The sequence below is a fragment of the Chelonus insularis genome, unplaced genomic scaffold (genome assembly GCF_013357705.1).
Source record: "Chelonus insularis isolate UGA/USDA-ARS -01 unplaced genomic scaffold, ASM1335770v1 contig_36_pilon, whole genome shotgun sequence".
NCBI lineage: Eukaryota > Metazoa > Arthropoda > Insecta > Hymenoptera > Braconidae > Chelonus > Chelonus insularis.
The window spans coordinates 386,010-409,402 of NW_023276530.1; the positions used below are offsets into that span (position 1 = coordinate 386,010).

At 29.9% G+C, this 23,393-nt stretch overlaps 7 protein-coding genes across 8 annotated transcripts; 5 read left to right on the plus strand and 2 right to left on the minus strand.

Moving 5' to 3' along the window:
- The first annotated feature begins 253 nt into the window (after positions 1–253).
- LOC118067209 (odorant receptor 46a-like) lies at positions 254–1,543 on the plus strand. The gene is made up of 4 exons (XM_035083837.1): positions 254–477; positions 545–946; positions 1,039–1,231; positions 1,364–1,543. Exons 1-4 carry the CDS (start codon positions 254–256, stop codon positions 1,541–1,543), a joined length of 999 nt encoding a protein of 332 aa, XP_034939728.1.
- Positions 1,544–2,198: 655 nt separating this feature from the next.
- On the plus strand, positions 2,199–4,758 carry Usf. Of its 2 annotated transcripts, none has more exons than XM_035083840.1 (5): positions 2,199–2,359; positions 2,582–2,652; positions 2,889–3,187; positions 3,288–3,452; positions 3,673–4,758. In XM_035083840.1, exons 1-5 carry the CDS (start codon positions 2,319–2,321, stop codon positions 3,889–3,891), a joined length of 795 nt encoding a protein of 264 aa, XP_034939731.1. In that variant the 5' UTR covers positions 2,199–2,318; the 3' UTR covers positions 3,892–4,758. The 2 variants fall into 2 exon arrangements, with proteins under 2 accessions (XP_034939731.1, XP_034939733.1); XM_035083842.1 differs by having other exon boundaries at positions 2,907–3,187.
- Positions 4,759–4,831: 73 nt separating this feature from the next.
- LOC118067179 (V-type proton ATPase catalytic subunit A) lies at positions 4,832–9,033 on the minus strand. The gene is made up of 6 exons (XM_035083791.1): positions 8,938–9,033; positions 8,188–8,278; positions 6,954–8,040; positions 6,390–6,788; positions 6,090–6,279; positions 4,832–6,014 (listed from the first exon to the last, which is right to left on the minus strand). Exons 2-6 carry the CDS (start codon positions 8,258–8,260, stop codon positions 5,922–5,924), a joined length of 1,842 nt encoding a protein of 613 aa, XP_034939682.1. The 5' UTR covers positions 8,261–8,278; positions 8,938–9,033; the 3' UTR covers positions 4,832–5,921.
- Positions 9,034–9,794: 761 nt separating this feature from the next.
- LOC118067200 (uncharacterized) lies at positions 9,795–11,343 on the plus strand. Its single transcript, XM_035083823.1, has 2 exons — positions 9,795–9,915; positions 9,994–11,343. Exons 1-2 carry the CDS (start codon positions 9,865–9,867, stop codon positions 11,290–11,292), a joined length of 1,350 nt encoding a protein of 449 aa, XP_034939714.1. The 5' UTR covers positions 9,795–9,864; the 3' UTR covers positions 11,293–11,343.
- Positions 11,344–12,882: 1,539 nt separating this feature from the next.
- On the plus strand, positions 12,883–17,243 carry Ids (iduronate 2-sulfatase). Its single transcript, XM_035083844.1, has 5 exons — positions 12,883–13,076; positions 13,369–14,471; positions 14,567–14,896; positions 14,990–15,158; positions 15,652–17,243. The coding sequence occupies exons 2-5, from the start codon at positions 14,271–14,273 to the stop codon at positions 16,635–16,637; spliced, it is 1,686 nt and encodes a 561-aa protein (XP_034939735.1). The 5' UTR covers positions 12,883–13,076; positions 13,369–14,270; the 3' UTR covers positions 16,638–17,243.
- A 288-nt stretch (positions 17,244–17,531) lies between these two features.
- On the minus strand, positions 17,532–21,544 carry pea (ATP-dependent RNA helicase pea). The gene is made up of 3 exons (XM_035083822.1): positions 21,279–21,544; positions 21,115–21,200; positions 17,532–21,029 (listed from the first exon to the last, which is right to left on the minus strand). The coding sequence occupies exons 1-3, from the start codon at positions 21,379–21,381 to the stop codon at positions 17,640–17,642; spliced, it is 3,579 nt and encodes a 1,192-aa protein (XP_034939713.1). The 5' UTR covers positions 21,382–21,544; the 3' UTR covers positions 17,532–17,639.
- A 323-nt stretch (positions 21,545–21,867) lies between these two features.
- RpS17 (ribosomal protein S17) lies at positions 21,868–23,018 on the plus strand. Its single transcript, XM_035083843.1, has 3 exons — positions 21,868–21,986; positions 22,391–22,542; positions 22,724–23,018. Exons 1-3 carry the CDS (start codon positions 21,984–21,986, stop codon positions 22,962–22,964), a joined length of 396 nt encoding a protein of 131 aa, XP_034939734.1. The 5' UTR covers positions 21,868–21,983; the 3' UTR covers positions 22,965–23,018.
- The last annotated feature ends 375 nt before the right edge of the window (positions 23,019–23,393 follow it).

The window sequence follows — 23,393 nt, forward strand, 5'->3', positions numbered from 1 at the left end:
AACCCTAACAAGAAGTTGCTTTTTAAATTATTTATCAACTGTAGCTGCAAGCCATGGTTTTCCCTATCATTATAGAACTATAATAGCTCTAGCTACTTAGTCAACCCTTCTTAAAAAAAAAGCTATGCTTGAGGAGAATATCATTCTCTTACGAGTTCTTGGTTTATGGAAACCTACGGAGGAGTCATATATCTGGAGTTGGATTTACAATATACGAACGTGTATAATATGTTTCATTGTCTTTTCATTCACCATGAATGGCCTTATAAAACTTATCATTTTCCCTGGAACTATGAAAGAAATTATCGATCTTAGTTCGATTATCTTGTCAGCCATTGGTGTATCTGAGAAAGTATATAATCTTGTTAAAAATCATAATGAAATTGAAAACGTCATCAAAACATTAACAACTGGGTATTGTCAACCTAGAGATAATGAAGAAGAATTGATCCAAAGAAAAATAAACAAAGCTGTTCGGTAACTAACTCTTTCCATTTTTTAATTAAAAAATAGCGATAAAAGTATTATTTTAAACTTTTTTCAGCTCTTATACTCTCTTTTATTTGATATTGAATGCATTGACAGTACTAGCAGTATCTATAGGAGATCAATTAATGGATCAATCAATTGGAACTACTTTACCTTATGGTATTTACATCCCTTGGGATTATTCCAATAATCGATTTTTATTTTGGACTGCTTATATATACGAAGTGACCAGTGTAGCTGTATCAGCAAATGCATCAGTAGGTTTTGATAGTCTGTCTATAGGATTGATCATTCAAATCAATGCCAAAATAGAAATATTGAAATATCGCATCAATGCGCTGGTCAGGGAACTTGAATCCATTGATTGGACAGAAAATGGGTCTGAAAATATCAAAAATATGAAAATTCAACAACAAGCTATCGCAGATTTTGTGAAATATCATCTTACAATAATTGAGTTAAATTTTATTTGAATCAATGATTTTAATGATATGAACAAAAAATGTAAAGCAATCATCAATTGGAACTGAATTATTTTATTTTTTGCAGATTAGCTAAAACTATAAACTTATTATTTAATTGGGTAATATTACTCCAGTATTTCATAAGTACTACTGTTCTATGCGCCAGTATATATGCGTTAACATCGTCTTCACAATTTATGGGATTCTTATTTTACTTAGCCAATATGTTAATGGAAATTTTTATCTTTTGTTTTGCTGGAAATGAAATCACACTTACAGTAATTCGTCTCTTTTTATCATTATAATTAGAATAAAGTGAAAAGTGATTTTCTTTCATTCAAAAAGATGTTCCATTTTGTTAGCTTTTCTTTTTAAATAATAATATTTACTTTTTTTAAAAAATTTTTCAGAGTAAAACTATCAGTGATGCCATTTATAATTCTGATTGGACAAAATTGAATAAAAGTTCTCGAAGAAGTTTGCTAATAATAATGAACCGAGCTAATCGACCGATTATCTTTGTTATTGGGAATATCATCGAGCTATCATATGAGTCATTCAAAGGGGTAATTTACCATACTGATCTTTAATTTATATTTATATCTTGACATATAAATTGGATGGATAACCGAGCAAATAGAAATGAATGCCTCAGTTTTCATCCAGCTTGTTTAATTGTTTTTTTAAGTAAAATTGGATTACTTTTACTAACTATTTTTATTTTGTCATTACATAACAGCTTTTGAAATCGTCCTACTCTGCTTACAATGTTCTTAGAACAACATGAAAGATTTAAATCAATAATAGTTTGAATTATATATAATAAAGTTTTTAATCATACCATAATGTCGAATTTATTATTTTCTGTTTCTTCATAATTATTATTTCTTGCATATTTTTTTTTTATAATTATTTGATTACTCGAATCTTTAAATCGATTCAATACAATAATGCATCATCAGCTCAGTTAGCAACTAATAGATGCAATGTAAGATTACGAAAAGCGAATATTGAATGCAGAAAATAAATCCTTCATGATAGGTTAAATATTATTATTGTTACTATTGAAATTATTTGGTTATGTTAAAAATAATTTGTGCTTTATTATTGATATAAATATGATTGTTTTATAATTTAAAAAGTAAGTTTTAAACAATAATTTAACCGAAAAAAGTTCTTTACTTGATTTACTAAGTCATACAGAAACGACATCTTGATGAAAATAAATAAACTAACCATACAAAGACGTAACAGAATATGCGCGCGCTGTCGCGTCGACATCTTGTGCACCACATGACCTCGTTGCCGTGTCCCGTGACCAGCTCACGTGAATTTTGACAAATTCAAACGTTTTTTGACGAAAAAATGGATATTCTAGAGCAACATCTTGAGCAACAGAACACAAGGTAACATTGAATTATAAAATAATTCAAATCTTTTATGAAATTTACTTTCTTTACTTGTCATTTTTTATTGCTTCAAGGTCATTGTAGAGCGCACAGTGCGCACTTACGAACATACTCCGTTTTTTCCGCATTTACTAGTCATTCAATAATTATCTATTACCATTGTAAAGTAGTTTTTTTAATTATCACTAATTAAATAACCATATTTTATCTGTTCCTCAGTACTCCTACCGCTAAAGATGAAGATAGTACTTCTATAGTTATTGAAGAAGCTGAAATAGTTGATTGTGATGGTAAGAATTATTTAGTATTAGTGAATGAAAATCTATTTTTACTGAAAAATAGTTTCAATTCATATTTTATTATTTCTAAAATAAAATTAGTTTACATAATTTCTAAAGCTTTATTCATACAATTTATATTATTAACAAATAGATTTTTAAAATTATTTAAACAATAATATTTATAAAAATTTATTTATTTCTGAATTTAAACAACATTTGTAATCCATGTTTCATCTATGATGAAGCATTTGATCCCCTTACAGCGGAAAATGTGGAAGAGGATGGTGTTCACTACCAAGAAACACTGGCCTATAGAGTTGTTCAAGTAAACGGCAATACTGTGAGCAATGAAATCGAATTACCTATGACAGCGCAAGGGAATAATGCTGTACAAGTTCTCACTTCACCAATTAACAGACAGTTTTATGTCATCGGAAATGCCAACGATGTTTTTACAACGTCACAAGCTACTCGATCGTTAGCACCACGAACAACTACTCTTCAAATTGAAACTCCTAGAAATACTACACCCGGAATTAAAAAAGTAAATTAAATTTTTATTTTTTAATATTCTTTTAAACAATTTTGATTTGATTGCATGATTTTAAAGCTATATGATGTTAATGACGAGATATTGTTTATAGCGAGATGATAGAAGAAGAGCCACACATAATGAAGTTGAGCGTCGACGACGAGATAAAATCAACAATTGGATTGCTAAACTTGGAAAAATTATTCCAGAATGTAATAACAGTACAAGTAATGGCAATGGTGGCAGTGGAGAAGGAAAAACTAATTATGAAACACAGGTAATAATAATAATTATGTATTTATTAAACATTAATACTATCATTAGATGTTTCAAGTATTTTAAGATGATAGTTTAATCACATAATATACGCGATAACTTTCTGAGAAATTCAAGCTAGATAAAAATATTGCATTCTCTAAATTTGATATGATTGGGCGAACTTTAAAACAATTTATTTTATGGTTAAATTATTATATTCATAATTTCTTTGACTCCAGAGCAAAGGTGGTATTCTAGCGAAAGCTTGTGAATATATTGGCGAACTTCGAGCAGCCAATCAAGGGCTTGGACAATGTCTGAGAGATAACGAAAAATTAAGACAAGAAGTTTCTGCATTAAAACAGCTGGTAAACCAATTAAAACGTGAAAATGCTCAGCTCAGGTCTGGAGCAACTGTAAATGTTGTTACGACAAATACAGATATAACTCAACCTTAGTTGTAATGATTCATCATTTGCAATTAAGGAGTGTAAATAATATTCAATCTTAGAAGCCATTATTACAGAGTTCGTTACTATTACAGAAACAGACATTAAAATTATTTTTTTTCTATTTTAATTTTGTTTATTTAGTGACAAGAAAAAATTTAAATAATTTTGTTGAAAAATAGGAATAATTCAACGACTGTACATGGGGGTTTATAATTTTTATTGGAATATTTGTTAAATTTTATGATTTTTTTAAAATAATCTAAGCTATTAAATAATTTACACTGTCTGTTAGTTAATCAAATTAACAAACTTATAAGCAGCTTTAACACTTTTCGATCAGAAACAATCTCGACAATGAAGACTCATGCGCGATAGGCAAGGCTGTGAAAAACAAATGCCCGGTTTGATGATTGATATAATTGATTTTGTACATTTTTCTATTGGTTTTTTTTTTTTAATCTATATTTATGACATTTAAAAATACTAATAATTAAGTTATTTTTGTACCATTTTTTTAAGAATCTGTTGAAAGATTCACTTTTAATTTTATTTTTCTCAGACAATTGAAAGAGCTTCGTAGAAAAAAATATTTCTGTAACTATTCATAAATGATAAACAAAGTAAGGGATCAATTGTGAAGTTAATAGAACAATAAGCCGAAAATATATGTACATATATCTATGTACATGTAAAATAGCAATAATACGAATAAAGATTGACTAAGCACTTAACCCCATGTACAGTTCAATAATTAAAAATAATGAAAAGATTTATTAAAATGCAATGATTAGAAAGTATCATAGACTTGTAATATATTGTTAATGTATATATCGTGGGGTTATTGTTATATAATTATTAAAGAAGAAATTTACATTATAAAAACGCATTCTTTTCCTTACACCTTGACTATAATTAATTATTTAGATGTATAAATAACTAGTCTATCTTACGACCAAAATATGTTTTTTATTTCTTTATTTACTGTTTTTTTTATACATATCATACAGTGGAAATGATATTAGAGCTGCTGGATAACGAAAAAATTTACTTTTGTTTAAGTAATAATTATTCGTTTATCAATTATTAATCGTAGATTATTTTTATGCAATAATCGTCACAAGAACCAGCACCTCGACATATTAAACATTAGCTTTCTTAACGTATCAACGTTAACATATATATTTTTTTTCAATCTATTTAACATCTAAATTCATTCTTAATATTTCTATCATTTAACATATATGATACAGTAACTAATACTTGATGATTCGATATTATTTCAACTTATTTGTAGTTTAATTCATTAAATTATTTACTTTCTTAGCCTGAAAGCTGCCAAACCGCTTCTTATATTTACTCATTTATTTATCTAAACATCAAAGTTTTTTCATCACGAAAATTTCACTTTTTTCATTTGGTCGTCGATAATTATTTTTTATTATAATTTATTTAAATCAGCGGCTACTGGCAAGTATGAGTAAATGATTTCATGTATTTTTTATAATTTATTTATATTTCGATTAGATTAAAATTCTAAAAGTTGATTGAAAATTTCAGAAATCATTTTAAATAATTAAAAATATCATAATTATTATTTTTCTTACATTTTGCACATGATTACCAGCTCATTGTGCGTTTAAGGGCGTTCCATCTTTATTGTCATTAAAAACAATAAACCTATTTTTAAAAATATGTTTCGACATATTTTTTTTAATGTTTTAAAATCAAATGTTAAAATTATCTTAACAACTTATTATGTTGATCTCCAATTAGTTTAATAGGCTGATAAAATATGAGTATTTACATTTTTTATAATCCATCGGCAGTTAATTAAGGCTTTTCATAAATTCATTAAAAAAAGGACTTCTCGGTCCTTAGGAATTTTCTCTTATAACTTATGGAATGCAACCAATATAATAATTTTATTTGCTATTCAGAAGCACTTTTTAATCGTTGGAACGACCCTAAACAACTGGAAAATCTTCAAGCAATTATTCAATTCGATAGGTAATAACAATTAATATATGAACAAACGTTTAATCCTCCAAATTCCTGAATGCTTGTTGAATATCTTCATGCAATTGATCAAAGTCTGCTCGGATTTTGGCTTCTCCATCTTTCACGGGATCCTATAGAAAGAAAATTGATTAATAAAACATTGTATATATTTTTTTTTTCTATTTAAAATTTTTTTACAAACATACCTTAAATTTCATGGAACTTAATTGATATAAAATATTTCCCATACTGTCACGAATAACATTCCAAGTGATTTTGTTGTCTGATTGTGCTGTGGACTCAACTGCATGTCTTGCCATATCATAAAAGGCAATTATATTACGTAACATGCCGACGGTTTTGTAGAATGGACAGAAACGATCATAAGCGGAATAACTAAAATAATATACAAATTAGAGCAACTTATGTAAATATTAATACCTTACTAATAAATATTAAGTCTGAATTAAAATACTTTTTACACTGTTATTATTTTAATACTATACCTGTTTTGTTGAAGGAAATCATCCTTCAAAAGCTTGGCAACTTCAAGAGTAATTTTGTCAGTTTCAGCAAGTGAAGCTTTACCAACCAATTGCACGATTTCTGAAAGATCCTCTTCTTCTTGAAGAATTTCCTTAACTTTTGTACGTAGAGGAACGAATTCTTGGAAATTTTTTTCATAGAAATCATCAAGAGCACGTAAATATTTACTGTATGAAATCAACCAATTGATGGATGGGAAATGTTTTCTCTGAGCAAGTTTTTTGTCAAGACCCCAGAACACTTGTACAATACCAAGAGTCGCACTGGTTACAGGATCAGAAAAGTCTCCTCCTGGTGGTGATACAGCTCCAACAATACTAACAGATCCTTCACGATCTGGATTTCCTAGACATTTTACCCTAAAAACATTATTTCATTAATCTTTGTTCTTTTTATCTAATAGATAAAGATAAAGGTTTTAGGGAAAATTAAATAACTGATAAAAGTATCATGAAAGCTAAAACAACATTACAAATTATTACGCTGCTTACTAGGAACTAATTATTCAATGTAACTAGCAATACCTTCCAGCACGTTCGTAGAAACTGGCAAGACGAGCACCAAGATAAGCAGGATAACCAGAATCAGCAGGCATTTCAGCCAATCGACCAGAGATTTCTCTCAAAGCTTCAGCCCAACGTGATGTAGAATCAGCCATCATCGAAACATTGTAACCCATATCTCTGAAATACTCAGATAAAGTAATTCCAGTATAGATGGAGGCTTCTCGAGCAGCTACCGGCATGTTTGAAGTATTAGCAACCAAAGCAGTACGTTTCATAATACTTTCAGTAACACCGTCAATCTCTACAGTGAGCTCTGGAAAATCTCTCAATACTTCTGACATTTCATTACCACGCTCTCCACAACCAACGTAAATAATAACATCGGAATTAGAATATTTAGATAGGGCTTGAGAAATTACAGTTTTTCCACAACCAAAAGCACCAGGAATTGCAGTAGTTCCTCCTTGAACACAAGGGAATAGTGAATCCAAGACTCGTTGACCAGTAAGAAGGGGATGATTAGCAGGCAATTTTTCTGTGACTGGTCTTGGCTGACGGACAGGCCAAACTTGTAACATAGTATATTTATTTCGTTCTCCATCAAACTCTGTTTCTAAAATTACGTCATCAACTGTGTAATTTCCGGCAGGTGCAATGTAAGTGATTGTTCCTTTACTCTTTGGTGGTAAAATCATCTTGTGCTTAACTAATGTATTTTCATGAACGATTCCATACATATCTCCACCAGTAATATGACTACCGGTTTTGATATTCAGAGGATTAAACTCCCAAGATGTGCTTTTTGATAAAGCAGGAATATTAACTCCTTTTGGGATGTAAATAGAACTTGTGAGCTCATTAATTTCTTTTAGAGGACGTTGGATACCGTCAAAAATACTTCCTAAAATTCCTGGACCAAGTTCTACTGATAAAGGCTTGCCCGTTCGTAGTACTGGATCTCCTACAGTAACTCCACTCGTCTCTTCGTAAACTTGGATAGTGGCCATGTCTCCTTGTAAACGAATGATCTCTCCTACGAGCTCCGAATAACCCACACGGACTAACTCGTACATAGCAGATCCAGACATTTTCTCCGCCGTGACGACTGTTGAAATAACATTGATTAATTATCCTGATTTTTGGGAATTACTCTTAATAATTTAAATAATAATTACAAAAAATAAAATTTTCACTAAATTATTTTTATCCTTAATATTTAAATCCTAAATAAATAAATTATGAGCATAATTACCGGGTCCAGATACTGCATAGACATATCCAAACTTTTCTTCTCGGTTTTCATCAGCAATTTTTGGTAAAGTCATTTTGTTTTATTTTCTCAGCTGGAAAAAAACATAATGATTATTGATTTACATAGTGATAATTATTTTTATTATTATTTTCCTAAATAAAAGTCATTTGACAAAATACTTTGACCACTCCCATGAAATAATAAGTAAAAATCTTCAAATAAAATATGTCAATTCCAAAAAATTTTTTATAAAATAATAATACAATATTTATAGAAATATTTTTGAGTATTTTAAAAATGCTACTTTGTTATAATAACTTTCAAAAATTATTAAAAAAACATTGGCCTCGAGATGTCTCAATCGTAGTAGTGAATTCACGTGAGCAATTCGAAAAGAAGGCGTAGCCCAAGAGTGCGCGAGTGTCTTTTGATTAAAGAATTACAACAAGGTACAAATGAAAATCAAAATAAACTATGTATTGTTAATGAATAGCTGCCAATTGTTGAAAAGCTCAAAGGAAAATTGGCGGGCCAAGTGAATAAGAATGAGATAAATTTATTCTAAACTTAGGAAAATACGATGGCGCACTGGGACGATCAATAGCCGCAAGACTCTTTGATAAATTGATGTTTAGTGAGAATTAATGGTTCAAATAATGAATTTTATGAATAAAAATTAGACAAAACAATAAAACTCTAATTAATTGTCACTTTAACAGAATTAGGATAAAAATAGACAGTAAAACTTACCGAGATGTTGGACAAACTAATACGTGAATCCCACCTAACGAGTCAAGCCTTGCTACTATCACAAGACAGGTCAGCTGACTGATGCTCTGGTTCTCAACAGCAACGTCAGCAAGTAGAAGGGGAAATTTTCGATCGTTTACAACCAAATGTTCGCCTACATGTATATGAACGATCAACCCTTCATTTTTAATCTTCAATAAACTAAATCAACCATGTAATAATTTTAGTAATCGATTTTTAAAAAAAGTTTTGAATATTAAAGAAGATCTTGATTACTTTTAAGGTTAGCATTATTTTGCAAGTTTGAATTACCCGCGTTCTATGCGCATTGAAACTGTCACTGGCTTTCTATGGCGGGTAAAGTTTTAGGATTTAGGATAAATAAATTTTCATATTTATTTTGTTATAGTTGACAACTAAGTGTATGTTAAATATTTCAATGGTTTTCATCACTCCTATCATGTTCAAAAGAAAATGTTAAAATAAACATGTTTTATGAAGACAAAATTCACACGTTTATTAATTTATTTTATCGTCTTAATTTTTATTTCATTATATTACTTATCATAATCAAAGTTGAGTGACTCATTTAAAAAGAGCTTGAATTATAAAATGAAATATTTTGGAAATAATAAACTTAGAATAAACATAAGATCAATTATCGTATGATAGATGTAAGGTATTAAATCCTGTGCTAAAACATAATTAAGATAAGAATAAAAAGTAATTTTCTAAATTCTATGACAAAAGAGATTAAAAATATTTTTTTAGTAGATTATTGAGATTAATTTTATGAAATTTTTCTCAATTATAAAAGTGTGTTAACTCGACTATAAAATGATATTTCAAGTATCAAACAAATTTTAGTTAATAAAACTCAGTGTACCTGAATAGTTCAAAATTTCTGGACGCAAAAAAATTATAACAATGATAGTACAAATATTTTTCTTAACATTGTTTACAGTATCGACTGGTCGAGTAAGTACATTATTCAATAATTGATAATAGCTATGAATAATGATAAATAATAAAAAAAATTAATTTCACGCTTTACAGCCTTCAGTTGATCCAGATGATCATTGTAAAGGTTTACCAGGAATGACTTGGAATGGAACACATTGTATTTGTGAGTCAGTTGATCCTGTAACTAAAGTAGCATTCGATGAAGGATCAGGTGCTTCAGAATCTGTAGGCAGTGATGATTCAAGTGATGAGTCATTTTTTACTAAGTGTCTTCCTGGAGGTGACTGTGATGGTGGTTTACCACCTGATCCTTTAACTAAGGTGCTATTCGATGAAGGATCAGGTGCTTCAGAATCTGTAGACAGTGATGATTCAAGTGATGAGTCATTTTTTACTAAGTGTCTTCCTGGAGGTGACTGTGATGGTGGTTTACCACCTGATCCTTTAACTAAGGTGCTATTCGATGAAGGATCAGGTGCTTCAGAATCTGTAGACAGTGATGATTCAAGTGATGAGTCATTTTTTACTAAGTGTCTTCCTGGAGGTGACTGTGATGGTGGTTTACCACCTGATCCTTTAACTAAGGTGCTATTCGATGAAGGATCAGGTGCTTCAGAATCTGTAGGCAGTGATGATTCAAGTGATGAGTCATTTTTTACTAAGTGTCTTCCTGGAGGTGACTGTGATGGTGGTTTACCACCTGATCCTTTAACTAAGGTGCTATTCGATGAAGGATCAGGTGCTTCAGAATCTGTAGACAGTGATGATTCAAGTGATGAGTCATTTTTTACTAAGTGTCTTCCTGGAGATGACTGTGATGGTGGTTTGCCACCTGATCCTTTAACTAAGGTGCTATTCGATGAAGGATCAGGTGCTTCAGAATCTGTAGACAGTGATGATTCAAGTGATGAGTCATTTTTTACTAAGTGTCTTCCTGGAGATGACTGTGATGGTGGTTTGCCACCTGATCCTTTAACTAAGGTGCTATTCGATGAAGGATCAGGTGCTTCAGAATCTGTAGGCAGTGATGATTCAAGTGATGAGTCATTTTTTACTAAGTGTCTTCCTGGAGATGACTGTGATGGTGGTTTACCACCTGATCCTCGTAAAAGAGATAGACCATCAAGTTGTGAACCTGGAGATCCAAGTAGCTGTTGCTGTTCAAATCGTATTGCGAATAATACAATTATTATAAACGTTTTCAATTCAACAAACACTAATTTAGTCGTATTCGGCTCTGGTTTAAGTTCCTGCTGCTGCTCACATGAGATTATCGATAATGCTGTTCATTTAAACATAACTTCTTCATTTGGGACTAATTTCACCTTATATGACTTCAAAACTTGTGGTTTAGATAAATGCTGCTGCTCTATCAAGAAATCTACAGTTTAAAAAAAGTATCTTTCTCTCTCAAGAAAAATCATCTCAAACTATATATAAACTTTCAAAGACATATTTTTATTTATTACATCAGTGTTGTTCCTTATAACAATAAAATTATGAATAAAAACAATAATTAATTTTTTTTTCCTTCATACGAACATCAAGGGATTTCTACTTTTACTATCTATAACATTGAAAAGATTATTAAACTTAGATAAACGATAAGTAAATACACTTCATTAGTGATACAATAGAACATTTTTTTTTTCTTTAAAATATAAGATTAAACCCAGCTAAAAAATATTACTCTTTATAATTATCGATAAGAAATATTAGGTAATAATAAATGCATATTTATTTATGAAAATTACTTAATGTAAAAAGAGAATAAAATTTAAATTCAGCGCCTTAGCAGTATTTGATTCACGATGTAATCCTTTTTTGAAAGAACCTTTACTCGACTTACGTTGTGTTCACGTTCAATCACCACACATGTCACACAAGTACAGTCCACGGAAATGACATCAAAAGATTGTTCGCTACGTGTCATAGCAGTTTTTAATGCTACCACTGTTGTTTTCTTAAAAATTTAATATTGTTAACAGACATTTTTAAAATATAAACAATTTTATTATATGTATAAAATCATCTAAAGTATCTGGTAAATATTGTCAATTATTTTTTACTGTTGTATCAATTTTAATTTAATTTACACCTTTTCAATCCTGTTACTCTATTATTTTATTTTTACCGTTCCAACATTTTCTATTATCATAAAATAATTTGTTGTTTAATAAATTAACTTTAACAAATCTTGTTTCTTTAGTATGTGATATGTAATTTAAACATTATTTTCCATGTTTTTTAATGTAATTATCTGAAATTAATTATAGGGAGTTAAATAACAATGAGACAATTAAAAGGAAAAACGAAAGAGACAAATAAACAGAAAAAAGAACGAAAAAAGGAATTTTTGGAGAATAAACAACGAGTTTTTACAGTAGTTTTACCAACACTGGCAGCTGTAGTTGTTCTTATTGCTGCTTATGTTTATATCAAGACCCGTCCGAAATCAATGGAGTTTTAATCATCAATCTTCACCAGAGATAATTGACTAAATACTATATTAATAATATTATTGATAAACAGCTTTTTTAAAAATTTACCTTTAAGAGAGATATTTAAAATGATTAAGTATAATGAAGGATAAGTATTATATTTATTTGCAAAAAGCAGAGTACATTTTTATTTGTTCTGTATTATTATATTTTTCAAGAAAAGTTTTATTTAATTTTCATATCAATTTGTAAAATAAGATGATTATTCATAAATATTTTTTTTTAATTCAAGAAAAATGTATGTATTTAAGAGAGAAAAAATGTTATATAGATTATATAACATTATACGGGGGCCAACAGCGAATATACTATTTTATATGATTGAATAAATAATAAAATGATGGCTTTATAAGATAACAATTCTTTTATTGTATGTACATATGTATAATATTATTTTAACAATTGATCCACATTTAAATTTGCTGCTTTTGAAAAAATGACTTGAAGTTTAAAAAAAGGCCGCTAGAGGCGCTAGTTTTGATTTCTTCACCAATCAACGTTGTTTCGGAATTTTCAAATGCTTTTTGGCGGCATGTTCGACGCCATAACATCAAACCAAGCATTTTTGTATCATCAGAAAAGATTTATCAGTGAATTTGTTTTCAATATATGTTAAAAATTAAATATTCATTCTTTTTTATCGTTTGCATTTAAAGAATTATAATCATTTTAAAGGTGAGCACCATTACGCTCTATTTTAAATGAAAATATATGTTCCATTAATAACATTTTGTGGTTAGTTTACATTTGAATAGTACTTATGATTACTTAATGATTATAATTTTTGCTTACTTATATATTTAAAGTACTTACTCTACATTTCATTGAATTTATCACTCAACTTTTCAAGTTATTTATCATTAGATATATTTATGAGTAATTATGTCTGTATTATTCATGTTAAACAAGTATTCACATTTCCAATAAATGATGTCAATAATTATTTGACTTTTCTATTATTTTCCAGATGATTTATCAAAATACTTCACCTGTCTCTACACACAGTGAAGCTGAAGAAGAAAATAACTCATTTTCCGATTCTCAGGATACTAATTATATTCCACTGTCAGTGAGACTACCATCAGTAGTAACTTCATCATCAACATCATCTCCTAGAACTCCGTATTTCACTTATCTAAGTGATGACTTACGCAAACGAGTTGAAGATTATATAAATGTCATGACTTCACGTATTCCACCGATCAACGTAGATGAATTCGTAGGAATGGTTGGAGACATAATGAGAACATTACCACCTGCGAAACAACTTGAATTAAAAATCCAAATTATTCAATTGTTATTAGAGTATGAAGAAAAAATCTTAGATAAAAGCCGACCAGAAGAATAATATATAGATTAATTATTTTAAAAAACAGTATATTTTAACAATAAAACAAGACTTATAGCTTTACTCGAAGATTGTTCAAAATGTTGTAATTATTGAATAACTTTACTTATAATAAAACTCAATGAAGGAGGAATGGCTAATAAATAACTACCATCTAATAAATGACCAATACAAAAAGATTTATCAGATGAGGCATTTTACTCTATGCAAGTTATTCATCATCAACAAAAAAAGCTCAATTTGAGCTATTACATTCCAATCACCATATTAGAAGTTGGGAATAAGAAGAAGACAATTAGTTTTTAACATGATAATTGTGATGAAGTTACTCCAATGGAACTGAAAATAATAAAAATAATGTTTATACAAAAAAAAGTAACATGGAAAATTGTTAGTGTATTCGTTTCCGTTCATTAACAGCAACTTTAAAAATTATTGATATATTTGAACTGACCCTTCAGTTTTTTGACATCAGAATACTTTGATACTGAACTTAACTATCATAATTTATTATCTGAATAATGGTGTTTAATATATCAGCGTTGATTGTACTTGTATTTATTTTACCTTTGTTTTCGACTACACCGAAGCCAAATTTTTTATTTATCGTAGTGGATGATCTTCGACCAGCATTAGGCTGTTATGGTGATACAAATGCATTTACTCCAAACATTGACAAATTGGCTGAAAAAAGTTTTTTGTTTACAGAAGTTTATGCACAGGTTAGGAATTTAAATAATCATTTTATTTTATTTAAATATATTTATTGAACAAAATAATAATAATATATTTTTGAATTTTTATTGATTTTATTCAGCAATCATTATGTGCACCAAGTAGGAACTCTTTACTCACCAGTCGTAGACCCGATACTTTGTCTCTGTATGATGTTCACAGCTACTGGAGATCAGTAGCTGGCAATTTCACAACTCTTCCTCAACATTTGAAAAATAATGGATATAAAACTCATTCAATTGGTAAAGTTTTTCATCCTGGCAAATCTTCTAATTTTACTGATGATTATCCGTATTCTTGGAGTCAAGTTCCATTTCATCCTGTTACTGATAAATATAAAAATGCACCAGTTTGTTCTTCTCAATTTTCAATCATCTCCAATTTCATCGATCCTGAATTATACTCTAATTTGGTAAGACCTATTGTTTGCAACTATCTACATTATAGCTTAATTTATTTAATTACTCTTGTTTATTTATTATTCAAATATTTTTCTCTTGCTTAGGTTTGTCCAGTAAATATAAGAGATATGCCAAAAAATACTCTACCGGACGTGGAAAACTTGGAAAGTGCTAAAGCATTTCTAAAGGATCAACCTGAAAACGTACCATTTTTTTTGGCTGTTGGTTTTGAAAAACCCCATATACCATTTAAATACCCAGAGAGATTTTTAGGTGAGATAAAATGAATCTTTTATTTCTGTAAAAGTACTTGATTCACAAAGTCTAGTCAAAATGGCCTTAAAATCCAGATTTTTTAGCATGGCTAGAATTTTAAAGAAATTCTCTTCAATCAAGAAGTATAAATCCACTAAAAAAAACACAGAAGACTTTGTTAAATTTTTGTATTCACATTTAAATGCATTAAAAATCCACTAGTTTATACAATTGTCCTAGCAATGTCTATTTGTGCTAGCTAGGTTTAGAAATATTGATTCAATTCAATACCTTTTGAGGAGATTCATCCCTACGAGATTCCGAAAGTTAGCTACTGCAGTTGATACCAGAAAAAATAAACGTTTTTCATTTATAATGTGCATGGAAATTTTTATTGAAGTTATCATGCCACAGCTCTAGTAGCCAGTTTTCTTCAAACTTTCAGTCATACTAAAAAATCTGGATTTAAAAAATCTATTTTAAGTGAACTAATATTAATGATTAATAATAGATTACCATCCTTTGGATAAATTTAAATTGAAAAATTATTACTGGCCAAAAAACATTTCTGAAGTTGCTTACAATCCCTGGAACGATTTACGACAACGCCATGATGTTCAACAGTTAAATTTAGTGTTTCCCTGGGAAAAAATTCCTGAAGAATTTGCTCTAAAAATTATTCAATCCTACTATGCATGTGTATCTTATATTGATCATCTTATTGGATTACTATTAAGTCAATTAAGTGATTCAAAGCTTCATAAACATACAATAGTAATTTTAACTTCAGATCATGGATGGTCTTTAGGAGAACATGGATTGTGGGCGAAATATAGTAATTTTAATGTTGCCCTTAGAGTACCCTTAATAATTTCTACTCCAAAAATATTTTCAAAGGTTTCAGCATTGAAAAAAATGATGAAAAATGGTAGAGAAGAATCTCTTAAAGTTCATCATTTGGTAGAACTAGTTGATTTATTTCCATCAATCGCAGAGTTAGCTGGTATACCAATACCACTTTGCAATGATATTAATCCAATGTCAATTAACAGTACCGTGTCATTGCAGGAAAGAATTTTAAATAATAATTTGTGCTCTGAAGGAATAAGTTTTCTCCCTATCTTAGAACGTATAAAAAAAAATGAAACAATAACATGGAAGAAAGCGGCATTTAGCCAGTATCCACGTCCATCTACGACCGTATCTTGGAAACCAAATAGCGATGAACCTCGATGGAATGAAATAAAGATCATGGGATACTCCATTAAAACAGCAAGATTTCGTTATACTGCTTGGATACCCTTTAATCCTATGAATAAAAGAAATAAATCAAACTGGAATATTTTAATTGCCGAAGAATTATACGATCATTATATTGATTCTGGTGAAATGATTAATCAACAAGGAAACATCAAGTATAGTGGTATAAAAAAGAAGTTATGTAAGAGGTTAAAGAAAGGATGGAAATATGCTTTACCACCAATAAACGTTTTGTAAAGTTTTTAGAGGAGCTTTACAATTGCCTCTGTTTTCAGAGGGTCCTAAACTTATTGCGTTAGAAGGACAAACCTTGTGCTTGTCATCTTCCTAACCGTTGTTGGACTTACTCTCCCTTTTCTCGAATAGCTCGAGTGATCAAGTAATAAGTAGCTCAGACTCAAATGAATAAAAAATAGGTCTGAGCACACTTTGTCTGTGCTAACACGACGAACTTCCCATTAGTAATTGTTTATAACAAATTTAAATAGTTGAGGCTGAGCTGTTGGTCGAGTCCAACACGTAACATGGAAATATGCTTTACCACCAGTAAAGAACATTTAATTTTAGTTCAATTATTCTAACTTTTGAATTTACATTGTATAATATAATTCTTTGAAATATTAATCTATTTATTATAACGAATGTCTTAACAACAAAATGTTCTATTTTTCAATAAATGCAAAATTCTTTTAAATATCTATCCAATCAACTCATGGATAAATAAATGTTGATGGACTAAGATTAATTGGTATCGAACCGAATGAACCAAAATTTGCAATCGTTAAAAAGAAAATGTAACCGAAAAATAAAAAAAAGAAAACAGAAAAAGAAAAATCTGTAATAACTTCCCACTGGGAAGCTAATAAATATTCTTAAGTATTTTATGAAATTTTAATTTTATAATTTATTTGGCAAATTCAATGATATAATTTTCACAATCGTAGATAACAAAATTATGATGATAAATTTCAAAAAAAACTTATTACAGCCGAATAACTTGGATGCATTTATCCAAATACACATTTGTATGAAATTAAAAACACTTACTGGTATTATAAAATAAAAATAATAACATAAAACGAAAGTTAAAATTTGTTCTATGTTCTTCAAAATATTTTCTTCATTCAGTTATAATTTCTAACTCAATAATTTATTTATAGAGAAAAATATATATTTACAGAAGATATTTACAGTATATACATACAGTATATATTTACACAGTAATTTAAGTAAATTGGTTTAATTACGTCGTCGACGAACTCGTGATATTCTCCAAGCATTCGGTTCTTCATATTTGTTATACAAAGGTTCAAGTCGTTGATTCTTCTTAAACTTGCTAAGTTTAGTTGGATCGCTAAATTTGAAGAATGCTGGAGCAAATTCTACCAACCACTTCGGATCAATTGTAGTTACTTCTCTCATATATTCTTTAGTAGTTTGGACTAATTCATGATAAATAACCCATTCAGGTTGTCTATTGAATAAAGCACTACTTGGATGAATGTAAACAACTTGGCTATCAACTAAAGTCCTATACCCTTCTTGTGGATCTTTTTTTGCAGCATTTCGGAAGAATCCAGAACAAACAGCCTTTTGAATTCTCACAGTATTTTTTCCTGCAGAAACAACATCTAATTTATGCCTATCCATGATTCCCAGTAGTTGTTTCCTAACATCTTGAGCACGTTTTAACGTTCGAATTTGTACAAAATTTTCATAACACCAAGCATTACTAAATTTATTATTCTTCCATGAATTGTAAACAGCAAGAAGTGTTAAATGATCACCTTCTGGCTGATTAAACTTTGCTTTCTTTTGATCTGCTAAAGCTTGCTTATCTTTCGGTCTATAAAAAACATTCTGCACAGAGAGCATACTCACAATAGTCAAAATTTCATCAGAACATTGTAAATGGACACTCATAATCAACATCTTTGATAAGTTAGGTTCAAGTGGAAACTCAGCCATTCTTCTACCTAATCGAGTAAGTAAACCTTCATTATCCAAAGCACTGAGACTATGTAATGATTCCATAGCCATAATTAATGATTCAACTGGTGGAGCATCCATGAAATCAAAATGGATCAAATCATTAATTCCCATAGTTTTAAGTTGTAATACTGTCGTAGCAAGATTAGTTCGTTGAATTTCTGGAACAGGTGTTGGTAACATTTCATCTCTGTAAGCACGTTCTGTATATAATCGATAGCATTTTCCAGGTCCAGTACGTCCAGCTCGACCTGCTCGTTGTTTTGCAGCAGCCTGACTAATTGGAGTAACAATAAGACTGTCCATTCCAGTTTTAGAATTGTAAACTTTTTGTTTAACAAAACCTGGATCTACTACATAATAAATTCCATCAATAGTTAAACTTGTTTCTGCAATATTAGTAGCAATTACTACTTTACGTGATCCAGGAGGTGCAGGCTCGAAAATTCTAGTTTGCATCTCTGATGGTAAAGCCGAATATACTGGCAGGATAATTAATTCAGGTACATCAGGACCGAGAGATTTCATTCTTTCATATAAAATCTCACATGCTGTATCAATTTCTTCTTGACCTGTTAAGAAGAGCAAAATATCACCAGGAGGTTCTCGTAAATGAATTTGCATAACGGTGATTAAAGCAGCATCTAGATAATCAGTCTCTGGTTCTTTAGTGTACATGATTTCAACCTCAAAAGTTCTTCCAGGAATCGTAAAAATTGGAGCTTCGAAGAAATATTGAGAAAACTTAACAGCATCTAATGTTGCACTAGTAACAATTAATTTCAAATCAGGTCTCCGACCTACAGCTTGTTTTAACAATCCAAATAGTACGTCTGTGTGAATTGTACGTTCATGAGCCTCGTCTAACATAATTACCGAATAAGCTTTCAAATCTAGATCCATTAAACATTCTCGTAAAAGCATACCATCCGTCATGTATTTAATATTTGTTTCAGGTCCAGTGCAATCTTCAAAACGAATAGTATACCCTACTTCTTGACCAAGACGACAACCAAATTCTTCAGCAACTCTTTTTGCTACTGACATAGCAGCGACTCTTCTTGGTTGAGTACATCCAATTTTTCCTCTTGCATTAAAACCTGATTCTGCCAAGTATTGAGTAATTTGTGTTGTTTTCCCTGATCCTGTTTCTCCGATTACAATAAGAATTTGATTATCCGTTACAGCTTTTATTAAATCGTCTCGAAGTTTATAAATAGGCAAACTTTGTCTTTGTTCTAACAGAGTTAAAGTAGTTTTTTTACCAAAAGATGTTTTCTTTCCACCAATTACATGTTTTTTCCATTCCGGTAAATCTTGTGATTGCAAACCTATTCCACGCATATTAGAACCTACAGTTCGATTTTCAGTATCAGGAAGTGGATCAATAAAACTCTGATTAAATCCTGTTGGATTTGAATCCATTTCTTGCTCTCTTTGCAGCATTTTTTGTTCACGTCTTTCTTTGGCTAAAGCACTTTGCATCATAGCAGCTTGAGCTAGTGATCCATCAGGATTTTTGATGATTCGAACAGGACTTAAATCTCCAAGAGCTCTTCCATGTCCTTGTAAGAATGGAGCTTCTTCTTCAACTAATTCAATCTCTGTATCTTCTTCTTCGTCGTCTTCTCGAGGTAAAATTCCCGTTTCCGCATCAAATTCTGGTAGTTCACTCCGATCAATGCAATTCGCTGCCATCATTTGTTTTATTTCCCACTTTTCTGGAGATGATAGTCGTTGAACTCGTTTTCGTGAATGTGTTTCATCTTCATCAATATTTCCTTGAAGTTCGAACAATGTTGTAGGTCTATCAGGATTCCTCAGATGTTTTTCATCTTCTTCCGTTTTAATATCTGGTATCTCAGGATTTAAATCACGTCCAGTTTCTTGATCAACATCTTTTATACTCAAAGATATTTTTGGTCCAACTATTTTTAATACTTTCACTAGCACTTTTTGTCCTTTAGAAACAACATCAGAGGCATTTGTTACTCTTCCTTCACGTCTAAGTTGTGAAATGTGAACTAAACCTTCTGATCTACGTTTGAGACCTTCAAGTTGTACAAAACATCCAAATGACACAATATTAGCTACTTTTGCAGAATAAATTCTTCCTACTTCTGGTTCCATTGGAATTCCATCAACCGAAAGTGATCTTGACCGTGTTCGACTTCTCCTAGATCTTTTATGATCTCTATGAGATCTATCCCTCGATGTCCTTCTTTCTCGATTCCTAGAATTTGATCTTCTACGGCTTCTTGATCTACGACGTTTCCTTTCTCGAGATCTAGACCGATCTCTTGAACGAGATCGATGTTTTCTGCTTCTTCTTGGACTTTTAGATCGCGATCTGTGTCTTCGACTTTTCTCTTTTTTATCAGTCTCTTTTGAAGTTTTGGTAGTGTTTTCATTTTTTTGCGCTGATGAAGGTGCTAAAGCTTCAAGTGATGCCATAGCTTGTTTGACAATGTCATCATCGTCATCGTTAACATTATTGGAAGTATCATTTGGCATTGCTAATGCTGGAAATTTCTTTGCAAGCTCATTTTTAGGAGAATTTTTAGATACACTTTCATTATTTGATGTCTTTGGAGGTTTCATGTGTTGAATAATTCGAAGTAAATTTTCCATAAAAGAATCCTAAAGAAATAATATTAAAATTTAATAATAAGTTCGATACATTATCAGATGTTTGTAGTAATAACAAAACAAAATATTAACTTACCGAAAGCTCGCCGCCATTTTCAGCTAATGCTCGTTTAAATCCTTCAAAAGTCGGGTTTTTTGTCGCTAAATGTATTATGAATTCCGCTATAATAAATACAAAATATTAAATTAGTTATTAGCAATTTGTATTCTTATTGTTTATGAATATTTTAAGAAACTTACCTAAATCTTTATCGTTAAGTCCTAAATGATTTTCCAATTCAGTACAAATTTTAGAAACTAATGATAGATGTTCTAATTTTTCTATTTCTCCTCTCAGATTCATTTTGTATTTATTTTTTTATAATCCTCGAAATAGTAATCTCGTGCTTACAAACGTAAAATAAACGTAAATGACAATTGTAAACTACTCAAGGCACTCACACCGGCTGAAAATGAATATGTTCAGGGCAACTGAAAAGAGTAAACTACAATGGCGGAATTCTTCACATTTGTCATAACTGTGACCACGTGACCTGAAAGATGCGCAGAAATTTACTATTGCATTTTCTAGAGTGTGCTAGCGCACTCTATTCAATTATTACTAATGTCAATTATTACATGCAAACAGAGGCGTGAAATATATAAACTCGAGTGTATTTTTCACTTTTTAATTAATTAATTTATTTTGATTACTGGTAAACAATCAATATTTTTGCATTTAAATAAAAAAGATTAAGTGTAATTTACACTGCTTATTACATTTTATAAATGAAAGAAGAACAAATGATACGAAAAAATGAAGAAAGTAAAGAATTCGTTCTAGAAATGACATTTATTGCCATCTTTAGTGGAAATATGTATTTAAACATACACATACACCAAACTGTGTTCATACATCTGTTTGTGTAACATAACCTATTCCTCCTTTTCTGATTTACCGCAATCATGGTACGTATGTGACTGTGTTTTCGAATATCGAAATCTATTTTGTTTATAATAATCTCAACAAATATTCACTTAATTAATGTTAAATTATTTTCTTCGTGTTTTTTTTTTACAAATTTTGCACTTATGAAGTTTTCTAATCCATTAAATATATCAATAATTAGTGAAATGATTGGGCCTATTTGGCTTTTGAAAATATATCTATTTTGTTATATTTTGTATTAAAACCCAAGTCTTATTGTGTTTATTATTATCTTTCACTAATTGTGATAATTTTTTAATTTTTTTTTTGTCAAAACATATATTGAAGTGTTTTAAGTTGAATATATTTGAGGCTATGTTTACCTTTTATGTCACTATCACACTTGTACTTAGCATTGGTAATTAATAAAAACATTCATTTTCAGGGTCGCGTTAGGACCAAGACAGTGAAAAAAGCTGCAAGAGTTATTATTGAAAAATATTATACACGACTCACATTAGATTTCCATACAAACAAAAGAATATGTGAGGAAATTGCAATTATTCCAAGTAAACCCTTGAAAAATAAAATTGCCGGGTAAGTCTTTAAGATAAATAAATTATCCTATGTCATTTTTCAAAAAAAAATTTAACATTTTTTTATTCTATTTTTGCTTTTTTTTTTTTATTATAATTCTATCTGAAAACATTCTGTTTTAAATCTCGTAAGAACTAATAAATATTGTGCTGTATTGAACTTTGGGAATGATTTGTTTCAGGTTTGTCACACATTTAATGAAAAGACTTCGGCATAGCCAAGTCCGTGGTATTTCCATTAAACTTCAAGAAGAAGAAAGAGAACGCAGAGATAACTATGTTCCTGAAGTCTCTGCCTTGGAACATGACGTTATTGAAGTCGACCCTGAAACTAAAGAGATGTTGAAAATGTTGGAATTCAGTAACATCTCTGTACTTCAGTTGGTCCAACCTACCGCCCATCAATTCAGTAGGCGAACTTGAAGTAAAATTTTGCTGCGTTATGTAAGACCAATAAATTGATTTTTCTTGATGATATTTTTGCTTACATTTCATTTACCTTAATACTCCATTCTCATTTCATTTCTAAAGATAAATAAATACTTATAATAATTAATTTTTTCTATCTCTTAAATATTATAAAAAAAAAAATTAGCCAAGCCTTAACAAATATTTATAATTTATAATTAAAGCTCCCATTTATTGTTTAGAAAAAAGAATCACTTTTTTAAAAAAAAAAGTGGCATAAACTCTATTTCTAAATAACAATACATCAAAAGTTAACTTTAAAATTTGATAACTTATAACAAATTTAATAATGAAAAACATTTTTTTATTACTATTTATCAACATTATACATACACTGACACAGACAATATTGTACAATAAAATATTTTTTTAAATAACATTGCT

Excerpts from the sequence above, each read along its gene's own strand:
- Usf (XM_035083840.1), top strand. The coding sequence starts at position 2,319 with ATGGATATTCTAGAGCAACATCTTGAGCAACAGAACACAAG. Across the intron at positions 3,188-3,287 it reads CTACACCCGGAATTAAAAAA|CGAGATGATAGAAGAAGAGC; the intron begins GTAAATTAAATT and ends TATTGTTTATAG. Across the intron at positions 3,453-3,672 it reads AAACTAATTATGAAACACAG|AGCAAAGGTGGTATTCTAGC; the intron begins GTAATAATAATA and ends CTTTGACTCCAG.
- LOC118067179 (XM_035083791.1), bottom strand. The coding sequence starts at position 8,260 with ATGACTTTACCAAAAATTGCTGATGAAAACCGAGAAGAAAAGTTTGGA. Across the intron at positions 8,041-8,187 it reads CTATGCAGTATCTGGACCCG|TCGTCACGGCGGAGAAAATG; the intron begins GTAATTATGCTC and ends TTATTTCAACAG. Across the intron at positions 6,015-6,089 it reads TAAGTTCCATGAAATTTAAG|GATCCCGTGAAAGATGGAGA; the intron begins GTATGTTTGTAA and ends TTCTTTCTATAG.
- LOC118067209 (XM_035083837.1), top strand. The coding sequence starts at position 254 with ATGAATGGCCTTATAAAACTTATCATTTTCCCTGGAACTATGAAAGAA. Across the intron at positions 947-1,038 it reads TATCATCTTACAATAATTGA|ATTAGCTAAAACTATAAACT; the intron begins GTTAAATTTTAT and ends TATTTTTTGCAG. Across the intron at positions 1,232-1,363 it reads GAAATGAAATCACACTTACA|AGTAAAACTATCAGTGATGC; the intron begins GTAATTCGTCTC and ends AAAATTTTTCAG.
- LOC118067200 (XM_035083823.1), top strand. The coding sequence starts at position 9,865 with ATGATAGTACAAATATTTTTCTTAACATTGTTTACAGTATCGACTGGT. Across the intron at positions 9,916-9,993 it reads TTACAGTATCGACTGGTCGA|CCTTCAGTTGATCCAGATGA; the intron begins GTAAGTACATTA and ends CACGCTTTACAG.
- Ids (XM_035083844.1), top strand. The coding sequence starts at position 14,271 with ATGGTGTTTAATATATCAGCGTTGATTGTACTTGTATTTATTTTACCT. Across the intron at positions 14,897-14,989 it reads CTGAATTATACTCTAATTTG|GTTTGTCCAGTAAATATAAG; the intron begins GTAAGACCTATT and ends TCTCTTGCTTAG. Across the intron at positions 15,159-15,651 it reads ATACCCAGAGAGATTTTTAG|ATTACCATCCTTTGGATAAA; the intron begins GTGAGATAAAAT and ends GATTAATAATAG.
- RpS17 (XM_035083843.1), top strand. Across the intron at positions 22,543-22,723 it reads TTGAAAAATAAAATTGCCGG|GTTTGTCACACATTTAATGA; the intron begins GTAAGTCTTTAA and ends GATTTGTTTCAG.
- pea (XM_035083822.1), bottom strand. The coding sequence starts at position 21,381 with ATGAATCTGAGAGGAGAAATAGAAAAATTAGAACATCTATCATTAGTT. Across the intron at positions 21,201-21,278 it reads ACTTAACGATAAAGATTTAG|CGGAATTCATAATACATTTA; the intron begins GTAAGTTTCTTA and ends TATTTATTATAG. Across the intron at positions 21,030-21,114 it reads AAAATGGCGGCGAGCTTTCG|GATTCTTTTATGGAAAATTT; the intron begins GTAAGTTAATAT and ends TTATTTCTTTAG.